Consider the following 14,171-nt stretch of genomic DNA (forward strand, 5'->3'; position numbering starts at 1 on the left):
GAGGTAATGGCTGCATGTTTGGTAATGTGGGGTTTGGGTGCACCACCAGTTTATGGTGGTTTGTGATGTGCAACAAACGATGAATGTGCCAATGAAGGTTATCAAGAAAGTGGCCTTCATAGTGATTTATGTGCTTGATTTTGTTATAATTTGTGTTATTCTTGCAATGTTGTATTCATATTAATACTAGAATGATGAAATCATTTAACGTCATGGCTTTTTTTTCTTTAATAAAGATATACTGTAATTAACAGAGTAGACATCATGCGTCGATTTATTGGCGACTTAACTGACTCTTAGAGTCTAAATTAAATTTCAGACATGATTTAAAATTCATGGAAATTTGATTTTACCATTTTTATGGCGTCTCAATTTATTTTTAAATTTTTTTTTCTACGTCCACTCGGAAGTTATCTCTCTATCCGTTGAATACAGAGAGGAATAATTTTCTCAACTTTCGAGAGTGTTTTTCAATATAGGTGGAGAAATGACTTGTCTTTATTCTCGGATAGAGGAAAGATCGTCTACATTTCACCTCCCTCATACACCACTTATGTAGTATTGGAATTTGTTGTTGTTGTTGTATATAATTAATACAACATATACATTTATATTTATATTTATATTCGTATATTTGACTAATATTTTATAAGTTTTGACAAACGTAGCGCTAAGGGTTACGTTTAACCATGCCAAAAATACATTTATAAGCTTTGTTAATTAATTACAAAGTATAAATATTCTTTTAATAATATCGACTTTCCTTATATGAATTTAGTATTAATATAATTCATGGTAGAGTTAAATTATATATATTAAATTTAAATTATTTCTAGTATGCCTAGGTGTAGCCCTTAAGGCTACGTTTATATTTTATATAGTCAAAGGTTTTCTCGAATAAGTATTTCTACATATCCTAAAATTATATTGAATGTATTCTGCATATGATTTAATTTCATTAAATGTTTATAATTTGAATGTTCTAATATGTAATTTAATTACATTATTCTTTTTATAATTATTATGTAATTTAATTACATTATTCTTTTTATTATTATATTGTAATTTAATTATAATACATATACATATTTGTCTTTTTGTAGTTTTAATCACATATAATAGAATTTACTATTATTATTTTAAATTTTATATTATTTTAAATGCTATTATAATGCTTGCCCGTGCGTTACACGAAATTTGTATAAATTGGTAGTCGATAACGTTAAATATTGATATCTAACAAATTTATAATACAATTACAATAAAAAATATTTATTATTTATAAAATTTGTATACAAAACATTAAAATTGTATACTAATGCATAGATTATGAGCACATCCGTTGAAATCACTTTAACTTCAATTGACAAACATGAGTCTGTACATTTATATAATATTTTATAAATATTATATTAACTTATTTATTTAAATTTATGCGAAAACTGTAAATTAATTTTATATTATATAAAATATCATTTATAAATAATATTATAATTTTAATAAAGAAATATCTATTATATAATTTTTATTACGATAAAAATATTGTATATAGTTTACAATATATGACCATATATATGTGTGTGTGTATATATATATATATATATATATATATATATATATATATATATATATATATATATATATATATATATATATATATATATATATATATATCAAACAATATTATATTAAATCAATGTATTGGTGTAATATAATTCTAAAGTTATTATGATATTATTTATTTTATTATAGAACTAATTTAAATATTATATAATAATAATAATAATAATAATAATAATATTATTTATTATTTGAAAAAGATTAATTCAAATAGTCTCTATAACAATTTAATAATACTAGTATAATATATATTAAATAATTAATATAATTATAATATTTATCGTTGTTAATATTAATATAATATTATATGATAATATAATACTCCGTATATAATATAATAATTTAGGTATGAAATTCATATATTAAATTAAATTGAAAAATTCATTAATTTAATTAATATATGGAAATAACTGATAGACTGACACATGATAAAAATAAAGAAACAGTTGACACGTGACAAAAATTAATCAGGAGTTGACACATAGAATTATTGTCACGCGTAGTGGCGGAACTTGAACTTCTATATTAGCAGGGCCAGGATTGTTTAATGTATATATCGTTTTGCATGTATATATGTTTAGTTTTATACGCAAATAGTTAAGATGAATATTAAAACAACTATATATCATGGTATATTAAGAGGTAGATACATATTTTTTTTTTTTTTTTTTTTTTTTGAAAAGCAAGAATTATATTAACGAATCAAATGTTACAACACATAGCAAGCATTATAAGGCTTGCATGAGAAACAGACACGAATGGGTAGGTTTGCAAAGGTAGCAAACCAAACCCAAAAATGCATAGTATACAACTACTAATTGTACTCAAGATAGATAAATACTCTTACAATAGATTTAAATAACAACTAGGGTCGTTTATCCACGAGAGCCAATCAATTTTCCGTTTCTTCAATCTTTTAGAGATCCAATCGAAAGTTTTAACTTGAATATCGTTCAACGCAACCGGTGGATTCCAACTTTTGCCCCGAAAAACCATCTTGTTTCTATTCTTTCAAATTAAATATGCACATACCCACTCAACTGTTTGCCAAATTTTCTTCCCGATCGTGGATGAGGAACTTGATCCATTTCCCCTCAGTAATTCACTAATACTAAGGTTGGTCATGTTTCCAAGCCCCCACCACCCGAAAACGCGATCCCATACGTCCAAAGCACATTTACAGAAAATTAGAGAATGCTCCACGGTTTCTAGATCATCATCACATAACGGGCATCTTACACTATGCAAGTCATTCCTCTTTTATCAAGCTCGATTTTGACGGGTAGCCTTTTTTTGCAAACCCGCCAAACAAATATTTCAATCTTATTTGGAACCAAGTTATTACGCATAGTTTCTTCATCAATTGCATTCGCGATTAAAAGATCATCAATAATTAGGGAAAGAGAACGAACAGTGAAAATACCGTTATGTGATAATGCCCAAGAACACGTATCGCACCCCGAATCATTAAACCCGTAACCCGAAACAAGCTGTTGAAGTTCTGACAGTTCGCCTTGTGTACGCCCCGAAGGTTGCCTCGTCCAGCTGCTGATCAGAGAGTTTCTGCCTGCACACGCTTCAATTTGGTCAGCGATTCGAGCACCTTTATCAGCTTCCAACCGAAACAACCTTGGGAACTTTGCGCTTAGTTTTCCGTTAACTAACCACTTTGAATCCCAGAAGCTCAGCTCCGAATGTCTGCTTACTTTTTTTAATGAAAGAGTTTTTGAAGTCCACTCCCAAATCTTGGATATAAGAACCTGTGACAAGAATATTTTTCCAAACACTTGGCCTTAAAGAGCGAATTGCTTCACTCTCCAACTCCAAGCCACCACAAGTACCATAAATGCTTCAGTTAATATTTGCCCATAAAGAATTGGTTTCGGTATTGAACCTCCACCACCATTTACCCAATAGAGAAAGATTTTTACTTTTTAAAAGCCCGATATTTAACCCCCCGTTTTCATAAGAAGTGACCACATTATCCCACTTAACCCACGAAATTGTTGAGTTTACACCCGACCCGCCCCAAAAGAACACTCTTCTCACACTCTCAAGAATTTTTAACACACAAGTCGGGGCACGAAAGATAGAGAAATAATACAATGGTAGGCTACTAAGGATCGATTTAATTAGGACCAATCTTCCTCCAAACGACATCGAACGCATTTTTCAACTTGAAAGTCTTGATTTGAATTTATCAATGACCGGATTCCAACTACTCAACCTATTCATATTAGCACCAACCGGTAATCCAAGATATGTAAAAGGAAAGGATCCCACTTGACAATCTAAACGAGATGCGAAATGATTTAATTCTACCTCACTTATTCCAATACCATACAAACAACTCTTTTGAAAATTAACTTTCAACCTCGAAGCCAACTCGAAACATTTGAGGAGGTTCCGTATATTTAGTGCATTTTCCCGACTCCATTCTCCGATAAAAATTGTGTCATCCGTGTATTGGAGATGACTTAAACGAATTTTGTCTTTTCCTATTTCAACACCTTTAAAAAGATCCCTCTCGGTGGCGGCTTTGGTTAATAAGTTCAACCCCTCCGCAGCTAAAATGAAGAGAAAAGGTGATAGCGGATCGCCTTGGCGAATGTTTACCCAAAGAGAACTCTTTTGTTGGAGACCCGTTTACTAAGATTGAAATCGCCGCGGATTCAAGACACGCAAGGATCTACGTCCTCCATTTGGACCCAAAACCCATGCTCTTCATAACATCCATTAAGAAACTCCAATTCAGACAATCGAAAGCTTTTTCAAAGTCAACCTTGAATAAAATGCTTTTTTTCTTGATCTCCTTAAGATACTCAATACTCTCATAACTCTCATTTACAAGAGGTAGATACAAATATAAACAATGTAAGATTGTAATTAAGTAGTTAAATAAATCTGAAACATATCTTCAGGTTATAAGTGAAGTTATGAACATTTTAACGCATCACTTAAATGAATAAATAAATTCAAATCAAAATAGAAAATGCAAGAAGAAGAAAATATTGTGTGCTAATAATAAATAAAAAAATAAAATTACTAAAAAACAAACCAAACACATGAAATTATAAATCATTATACTCTGCCTTCATACCTTATAGGAGGGCCATATGAAATAATCTAGTAAAAAAAAAAAAAATTGAACGGCAATATCGACATCGAATGCTCATTTGTCATCCACACACGCGTTAGGAGGAAACCCAATTTGCGACGATGTTGACAGTACCATCGAAGATTGGGAAAATCCCCCAAAGACTTTCCCAAATCGCATTGATGTTGGCAGTACCATCAAAGGTTGGAAATTCTCTGTTTAGAGTGAGAATCGAACCTGTGTTGGCAGTACCCCAAGTTGGATCTCACCCCTATACCACTCAAGCCAAGCTTCGGTGTTAACAAATCTAGTAAAATTAACCCCAGCTAGTAACATATTTACACTACCACCATAAAAAATGAGGGGAGTCCATGGCCCTCTCACAACATATATGCATAGTTATACCCTTGGTCACGCGATATATATAATATATGGAAGATAGATAGATATATAACATATAACATTATTCAAAAAATGGAACTAACTAGATAATTGCCGGACCGCGCTTTGCATCGGTTGCATTTGGTAGACGTTGATTCTTATTCGTAAACTTGATAATGTTATATGTGTAAGAAGTTGTTCTGGTTACAAAGGTAGTGCTAACTATTTTTCAAAAAGAAAATCCCCCCTTGCTGCAGCTTATCGTTGATGACTTGCTGCTGCTTATTGTTGCTGACTTACTTGTTGATGAGTAACCTGAAATGAAATGTGTTGGTACCGAATTGGGTGGAATAGCTTCGGTGGTGGTTATTTAGAGTGAAGTTACCACTTTAGAGTGGTTGTTTCACTCTAAATTCTCACCATAATGACAACCTAAATAGTGGGGATAAAATAAGTGAATTGCATACCACACTATTTTCTTTCATCCGACAGGCACTTGATGTCAACATACCATGAACGTTAACGCGCCGATCGTCCCTAACACGCTGATTAGAATCAATGGAACTAACTGCCACAGGGGCAACCAACTGATTAGACTATACAACATCTACAACATTGGCAAAAAGATAGCACCAATAACAAAAAAGAAGACAGTTAGGCCAAAGCATTACCAACAGTTAGAGGAATAGCACCAACGTTTGATTCCCCAAAGGACGAAAAAGATGATACGCTATCAGGCATTCCACCAGTTGAAAAACTATATAAATAATTACCGCAGTCTGGGAGATGCGCACTCAAAAAGTCAAACACGCATGCAGTGATTTTGCCTGACCCGAACACAACTTCTGAAAAATCAGATAACGTATAGCACTTTGTTATTTGTTTAACATAAATGATGAACTTACAAAATTGATCATGCTTATGAACTTACAAAATTCATGTTCTTTGTTGAAGCTACCCTTGGCCATTTGTACTTAAAAACTGAAAAATCAAGAAACAAAACGTGACCATATTAGCAATTGAACCATCAAACATCACAAACACATTTCACTCATAATCAACCACTATCATCACCAATACATTTATACTCACACGCATACTTTACGAAGCCAACACATTTTTATGTAAAATCTAAATTCCCACTGTGAGTCCCAGAGTCCGTGCTCTGCATAGTCTTTCTTGGCACCTTTGACAACCAATATATATATATATATATATATATATATATATATATATATATATATATATATATATATATATATATATATATATATATATATATATATATATATATATATATATATCACAAATAATGATTCACAAAACCATCAATGGTATCATGGGCTTTTTTTAACGTTTCACTTTAGAGTTCATATAATTCAGTGATCTTCCGAAAAAACCATTGAAATTTGAATTTTGAAATTCGGTATAGAACACGTAAAATCAATCAATTTGTTGTGGTGCACCCTTGTTTATTCAATGTCGGTCACCTTTGTAGGTAATGGCATTGTGATTGTCAACAGGACTGAAGGGCAGGAAGTGCACCTCTTTAATTCCATCTCTTAGGTCCCATATTGGATTGGCCAGTACAATGCAAGTATTTTCAAACTAATAACTTTGATTTAAGAAACAAATAAGGACAAAAAATGCTAAGATTGTGCGTTATAAGCGATTCAAAAATTGGTATGAATATGGATTTTAAGTCCATTGAAAAAGGCAATAATCATTAAATCAAACCAATTAATACCAAATTTATTTAAAGTGAACCACATGATAACCAAAACCGAAGTGTTCCAAAGTCCATGTGATACTGCAACTAACCTGTGTCCAAAGCACTTGAAGATTTTGGAGCAACAAATGTTTATCAAGATTTACTTTCTCATCAGTTTGATAGAGCACAATGGGTTGTCATAAAGCACAATAGGTTGCAGACATTCATCAATTGAAAATATTTTGCCGCTATTATCAACGTTGAACAAATAGCTAACTTGGACATAATTCGATATGCACGCAGACAAAATTGCTACCACCTTCTTTAATCACTTGGTTGACAATTTAATTAACTCGTACAACAAATGTTTGTTAATGGACATAATTCGATATATTTATAAAATCGCAACGTCTTACCTTACCATAGTAAGGTAGTCTGTTGCTATAGAGAAGAAGGTAAACACTATTGTTGTTGTGACGTCTCTTTCGTAATCACGAATGAATTTGCTCTGGATTCTCATTGGACTTCAAGTAGGATCGATTGAGTCTTTTTAAAGCCTTTTTGACCTGCAATAATAAAAGCATAAATGCATTTATATGAAAGATCATACAGCCTTCAATGGGTAAAATCCGAATCCAAATACTTTTGTGATCACATGAAGCATAAACATGGTGCTTTAATTTGTTTCAATGGTTGTGTTATTTGTACTTTGATTATTTGCTTATCATCTCACTTACATTGAACTTATTCTATCTACCTATTAAAACACCAACTACTTACCAACTACTTAAACACCAACATACTAAAGTACAATCATTGAAACAAATTAAAACACCTGGTCATCACAAAGTACGATACACTAACAACATATTATTTGCTTATATATCACACAAACAACATGTTTCATCTTATTTGTACTTAAACAAAGAATGAAATATATCAATTTATCTTATGTTATCAATTTAGGATTTCAACAAAAAACTTGATTATCAGAAATTTAAAAGTGATTTCACACGCAATACCCCCAAATATAACTCAAGCCATAACTGACTGAAAAAGATAATTATAAAACTAACCTGATTACAATTTCAATCGCAAATTGGAGGAAAGGGCGCTAGAGAAAGAGATTGTGCATCCCTGAATTGATGCGTCACATACTCAGTGTGTTGTCCTGTGTTTGTACCGTCACGACTTTCGCAGTAAACAATGGATCGGAATCGGAAGTGGTGTTGCTGGTGCGATATCGAGCAATAGTGTTTGTGACGACGATGGTGTTGACCGCGGTGGCGCTGCCCGTCGCCGGTCGTGGTGGAGGCGATTATTCTGGAAGGATGGAGCGATGGAGGTTATTAATGGGGAGGAAGGGTGAGAAGGTGATTACTGGGTAAATAAAAATTGGGTGGCGCTAATTGTCGTATTAGGGTAGTTAAACGACGTAAATCGGTTCTTCTTTTAGAAAAATTGGGTCGCGCTAATTGTCGTATTAGGGTAGTTAAACGACGTCGGTTCTTCTTTTAGTATATAAGGTAATATTGTATATAAATGGAAAAGTTTATTTTTACTTGCGAGTATGTTCAAGCTCATTTACTAAATCATCTTTAAAATATTTTTATTAGTTCAAAATATATAATATAATACGAGTATATAGTACGTGACAATGTCGTCGTTGTCAATAAAAGAAGAAAATTAAGCTAACTATTGATTTTATTTTAATTATCGTTGAAGTCGATATTAAAAATTGATGATATAAGTTCATTCCACTTGCATTAATCGATATTAAAAATTGATGATATAAGTTCATTCCACTTGCATCAATCTCAAACATTAAGTACAGATATATATTATTCCGTATATATCTATATACATATGAGAAATTCGTCAAAATATACTTTTTTATAAAGTTTTCGTCCAAAATAAACTTTTTTAAAAGAAATTGTCTTTTTACACCATTTGGTAGACCAAAATGTTGGTCGACCACCGTATATCATGGTCGACCACCTCTTTTTTCAAGGTGATCGACCAAGCTTCATTGAGTCTCCGGTCGACTACCATGTAAACATGGTCGACTTCCTCTCATTTTTTCATGGTCGACTACCCCCAACAAGAAACAACGCGGGCGACCCAATACATGGTCCGACTACCCAATAGTTTATGATATGTACCTTAGGCACTGCACGATGCGGAGCCTGCACGTACTAATCGTGAAGCCGTCACGAGCTCACCATGCAAGGTCCAATGAATTCCAGGAGACAAATATTTTGCTCCATAATTGTTTAAGCTATGAGATGTTCAAGCTATGAACTTCTGAGCGACAATGACAAGCAACATTTCGCATGTTTCTTATTCTACATTTAATTAACTCACGGAATCAGCTTCATAATTGTGAAATATGAAAGTAGTTTTTCGAAGCAGACATAAAACAAAGGGTAGTTTGACAACTACCTGAAGGTGGCATAACTTTATTTAAACTTCTTACATTGATGTTATTGGAAAACATCATAAAGTATTGGGTATAGTAGTCGACCATGTATTGAGTCGCCCACGTTGTTTCTTGTTGGGGGTAGTCGATCATGAAGAAATGAGAGGTAGTCGGCCATGTTTACATGGTAGTCGACCGGGGATCGACTCAATGAAGCTTGGTCGACCACCTTGAAAAAAGAGGTGGTCGACCATGATATATGTTGATCGACCAACATTTTGGTCTACCCAGTGGTGTAAAAAAACATTTTTTTTTTAAAAAGTGTATTTTGGACGAAAAATTTTTAAAAAGTATATTTTGGCTAATTACCCTATACATATTTGGATTTTCGACTTCAAAATGGGCTTGAGTGTAGGGCCCAAGAAGCTATTTGAGCCCACATCATGCAAGTTGGGTTATACACTTTCTTCTATCCAACAACAGTACACGACAATTAACAAATAAGAATCAAATCAATTCATACATATTCCTACGTTATAATGATCAAATAACGCATTAAGATTCAACAAATTAAGTGTTTATTTTACAATGAGATTGGAATTGGATTTTAAACACGGCAAACTATATAAAGAAAATCACCGCTTTATTAACATGGTTAACCATTTAATACTTGAATGAAAGAAATTGTAACAACAAAGATAATTAAAATATGAATAAACATAAATTACACGACTTCTCCAACTTCATTTACAACTTAAAGGCCGGCATAAAATGGCACGCCGGTGCCAGGCAACCACGACTGTCCGGCAATGAAATTCGCCACCGTAAACTTGGAAGCCTCGCTGGCGCTAGTAATAACATGGTAGCCACCCCACTTCACTCTCCTGCTTGTTGAAGAACCCAGTCCAAAATTATTATATTCTCCATAATATAAAGTATTAAGAGCAAAATTTCCATTCCATTCTAACCAACCAGCCGGGTCAACCAAATTATCCATAAAACATTTCAAATATACCGTTCTAGAATATTGTTTCCAGGGGCGACCCAAGTATGTTTTAAACGAGGCTTGAACCGGTTTTAAGTCAGATGCAGCCATGATTCTAGAATTATGGATTGAGATCCCCGTGTTTTGGTTCGAGTCAGTTCTGCCTTGAGCCGTGATAGTGACCTCTTGACCAGCCATGCCACGTCTTCCATAAATCATACAGTTTTGGAAAACTACGGCTGCGTTCCCAAATATGAAATCAACTGTGCCGTAAATGTAACATTCTCTGTAGAACTGTCGTTGCGAGTGGACGTAAAGAGTGTCTTGGTATCCTTCGAAACCACAACGATAGAATACTGATAAGTCGGCGCCTGAACGTAGAGCCACTGCTTGGTGGTTTTGTGGGCCCGCGGTATTGCGGAATGTTATGCCACGTGCAATGAAACCAGATCCGGTTACACCTGTTGTTACAAGGAATTTATCAAACATTAATTGATCGACTAAGAATGTTAGTTGTGTATGATACGTACCTTTATTACTATTTGTGTGAAATAAACAATTGAATACACAAATTAACTTAGTAATATTACTTGATTTAGCGTCTTTATTACTATTTGTGTGAAATAAACAATTGAATACACAAATTAACTTAGTAATATTACTTGATTTAGCGTCTTTATTACAAAATTATGGAACAAGTTTCAAATAAACAAGTTCAAGCCACAAATGTCACAAAATGTTGCGGCTTTCCATATAGTAGTGATATTTAATTTTGTGAAATTTCAATTAATTCAAACAAAATAAAATACAACTCTATTTACTTCTTTCAAAAGGTTTTGTTAATGAAACATTGGCCGGCCACTCCGTACACATGATCTCATTTCTAACATATGATAGTTAAATTGAGCTAACATGAAAGCTAAGATAACATTGTTTTTTAGAACATATTCAAATGTCCTACATTATATTGATTTCCTGCTATATATTAGTGTAGTATTTACTTTGTGAAATTTCATTGACTTTTAAACAAAATGAAATTTAACTCTATTTACTTAATATCAGAAAGTTACCAAATTTTGACAATTGGAAGTTGGGACCCAAACTAATATTGACTTTTCTTTTAAGGAAAACTCATATTCATGTCATGAATATCCAGAAATATTTACAAATTTTATCATTGCAGAACTTCAACTCACAATTTTGAGGTATATGTGTTGCCTCGATATTGCTAGGTCAATTTCCATTTTGTTCGAACTAATCATGACTTAGTTTTGATCATTTTGCGAGATTTTTCAATGTTGTTAATTATATTATATTATATTATATTATATTATATTATATTATTATATTATATTATACTTTATACTTACATACTAAACCTCCTCCCAAATTTGGTCGTTTCAGTTTTAACGAGTTGTCGTTTTGAGTTTGCGCTCACACTACAAATGGTCCTCCAACTTTCGCACAAATTACACACCAACCCCTCAACTTTACATTTTTTCAGGAGTAAAAAACGTAAATTTATAATTTAATTAAAATAAAAAAACCTTACTCCACCCGAATTTATAACGGGTCCTATCTTCTCGCTCGGTGCGAGTTAAATTTTTCCGAGGCCACCGTTCAACTCGAAAAAATCTCACGAACCCAACGGGACTAACTATATGCAAAACGGACATCGTTAAAAAAAACACTAAATAACGGGCCCTATATTCACGCTCGGTGCGAGTTAAATTTTTCCGAGACCACCGTTCAACTCGAAATAATTTTACGAACACAACGCGACTAACTATACGCGAAACGGACATCGTTAAAAAATATAAATATTTCGGGTTATATTACATACATATATATACATATACAACACGACTAACTATACGCGAAACGGACATCGTATATCCAAATTGGACCGCGCGTCGAATACAACCGCAGCAACTTCGGATTTTTTCTAGTTTTTAATTAAGGGAAGCGTGTGTGTATATATATATATATATAAATAGATTACTTACTAACTGTGGCGGAATTAAAGGTGGTAGAGCCACCTCCATAGCTCCGGCTGCCGGTGATGATGGTGTACTTCAACCCATCTCCCACAAGCATTATATTCTTCATTTTACTACCAATATCAATATTTTCACTATAAACACCCCTCTTGATGTAAATAACATATCTCCCACTGCCACTTCTTTTCGAGGCCGCATCAATCGCAGCCTTAATGGTTTTATAATTCCCTGAACCATCCTGAGCCACCACAAGGTTCGCCTTAGGTGCAGCAGTCTGCAAAAGCTTTCGATCACCGGGTGTAACCCATGCCGGAAATCCTTTTTTATAAGTCTCTACCGGTGTCGTTGATCCATTATTATTGATGGCTAATGTATTGCTAATAAGCTTTGTAACATTATTTGACATAAGTGGTAACATGTAGTCTGAAGCATTAAGCTCCACAAACCCAGCACGACATGTTTCTAGATTGGTCAACGCAGTGCTGAGCCACGTTTGAGTGTCGAAATCGGTGCACTTGATGGTTGGGTCAAGTGTTTGGTTTAGTTGCAATATGGTGTTTTGGTAGAGTGTCAAACAGTCGGCCCATGCAGCTTTTTCTCGTTCGTTACGACACTTTTGGCCTAGCCATTTGGTGTGACTCTCGGCCCTGAGCGCCCTTTCCATGGCTAACTCCACAGCCATTTTTTTAAAATCTGATTTGGCTAAAACGTGACCGAATTTTTGAGGTTTGGTGCTCATGAAATGCTTACATGGCTCAGGGTTTGGAGTCTTGTCGCACCACCAGTTTACGTCGTTCGGTAAGGCAGATGAAATGAAAGGAGAAATGGAAATTGTGAGAAGCATGAATATGCAAAGGTTAATGGCCATGGCTATGGCTTAAGAGTTTGTGTGTTGATGTGTGTTTTGTGAGATATATTGGTATGATAAAGATGGGCGTATATATATTGCTAAAATAATGACAAATGTATACATTGGGACATGTTTGACATTTGACAATGTCACCAATTCTAAACTAGATGTGGGTTGTTACAAGGAAGATTCTCCTATAATTCTATTAATCAAACTGTTAACTAGTAGGTGATAATTATAAAACTAATTGCTTAGTATAATTAAGCTATAAAGGGAATTTTACGGTTTATGAATGTCAACTGAAGAGTTGGAACACATAATTAGTTGTAGTCGTAGTTAGGAAATTAAACGAAAATCAAAATCATTATTTGTCAAAACTATACCTCTCTTTTGTAATGTTTATCGACCTTTTTTCATGAGCAAATAGTCCAAAAATTTAACACAAGTAATCAAATTTTTCGATAAATGTAATCTTAAAAATTCCGTACTTAAAAATGATTATAAAGTCAATTTTGATGATGCCGTCGAAAAAATTTAGCTAGTGGCGATCGGGAAGATACGGGTTGTCGTTGTGTTTAGTGTTTTTTTAAAAATTGTCCGTTTCGCGTATAGTTAGTCCCGTTGGGTTCGTAAGATTTTTCCGAATTGAACGGTGGTCCCGGAAAAATTTAACTTGCACCAAACGAGAAGGTATGGCCCGTTATAAATTCGGGTGGAATTAGTTTCTTTTATTTTAATTAAATTATATATTTACACTTTTCACCCCTGAAAAAGTGTGGGGTCGTTCACTTTAATTAAGTTAATCCACATGTTAACCTTTGATTAGTAGGATTAATTACACCTAACACTCCTGAAATTGCGACACGTGTCACATGATTCCTCATTACTACCCCATTTTACAAATAAAATTAAAAAAAAATGGGTAGATACAGATCTAAACCCACCGTACCCTTCTCTCTTCAACTTTCATCCACCGCAAGCTTTGAATCGCCAACAATGGCCTCCAGTCACCGTAATATAGGTTGCCGATACAACAGATTTATTCACTACACTTTTACGCATATAATGGTATAAGTTTTATTAAATTCATCACCGTAATTAGGGTTAC

The 14,171-nt window shown here is 33.5% G+C and overlaps 1 protein-coding gene and 1 long non-coding RNA gene across 5 annotated transcripts; both read right to left on the minus strand.

The window, feature by feature from the left end:
• Positions 1 to 4,777: 4,777 nt before the first annotated feature.
• LOC139895679 (uncharacterized) lies at positions 4,778 to 8,205 on the minus strand. Of its 4 annotated transcripts, XR_011775981.1 has the most exons (7): positions 7,886 to 8,205; positions 6,920 to 7,375; positions 6,191 to 6,284; positions 6,030 to 6,079; positions 5,770 to 5,943; positions 5,566 to 5,666; positions 4,778 to 5,413 (listed from the first exon to the last, which is right to left on the minus strand). It is a non-coding gene; the product is annotated as an uncharacterized lncRNA (long non-coding RNA). The 4 variants fall into 4 exon arrangements; XR_011775980.1 differs by lacking the exon at positions 6,191 to 6,284 and having other exon boundaries at positions 5,566 to 5,662; XR_011775978.1 differs by lacking the exon at positions 6,191 to 6,284.
• A 1,766-nt stretch (positions 8,206 to 9,971) lies between these two features.
• LOC139895680 (pectinesterase 2-like) lies at positions 9,972 to 13,081 on the minus strand. The gene is made up of 2 exons (XM_071878212.1): positions 12,220 to 13,081; positions 9,972 to 10,674 (listed from the first exon to the last, which is right to left on the minus strand). Exons 1-2 carry the CDS (start codon positions 13,079 to 13,081, stop codon positions 9,983 to 9,985), a joined length of 1,554 nt encoding a protein of 517 aa, XP_071734313.1. The 3' UTR covers positions 9,972 to 9,982.
• Between the last annotated feature and the right edge of the window lie 1,090 nt (positions 13,082 to 14,171).

Source organism: Rutidosis leptorrhynchoides, chromosome 3 (assembly GCF_046630445.1).
Source record: "Rutidosis leptorrhynchoides isolate AG116_Rl617_1_P2 chromosome 3, CSIRO_AGI_Rlap_v1, whole genome shotgun sequence".
NCBI classification, from domain to species: Eukaryota; Viridiplantae; Streptophyta; class Magnoliopsida; order Asterales; family Asteraceae; genus Rutidosis; species Rutidosis leptorrhynchoides.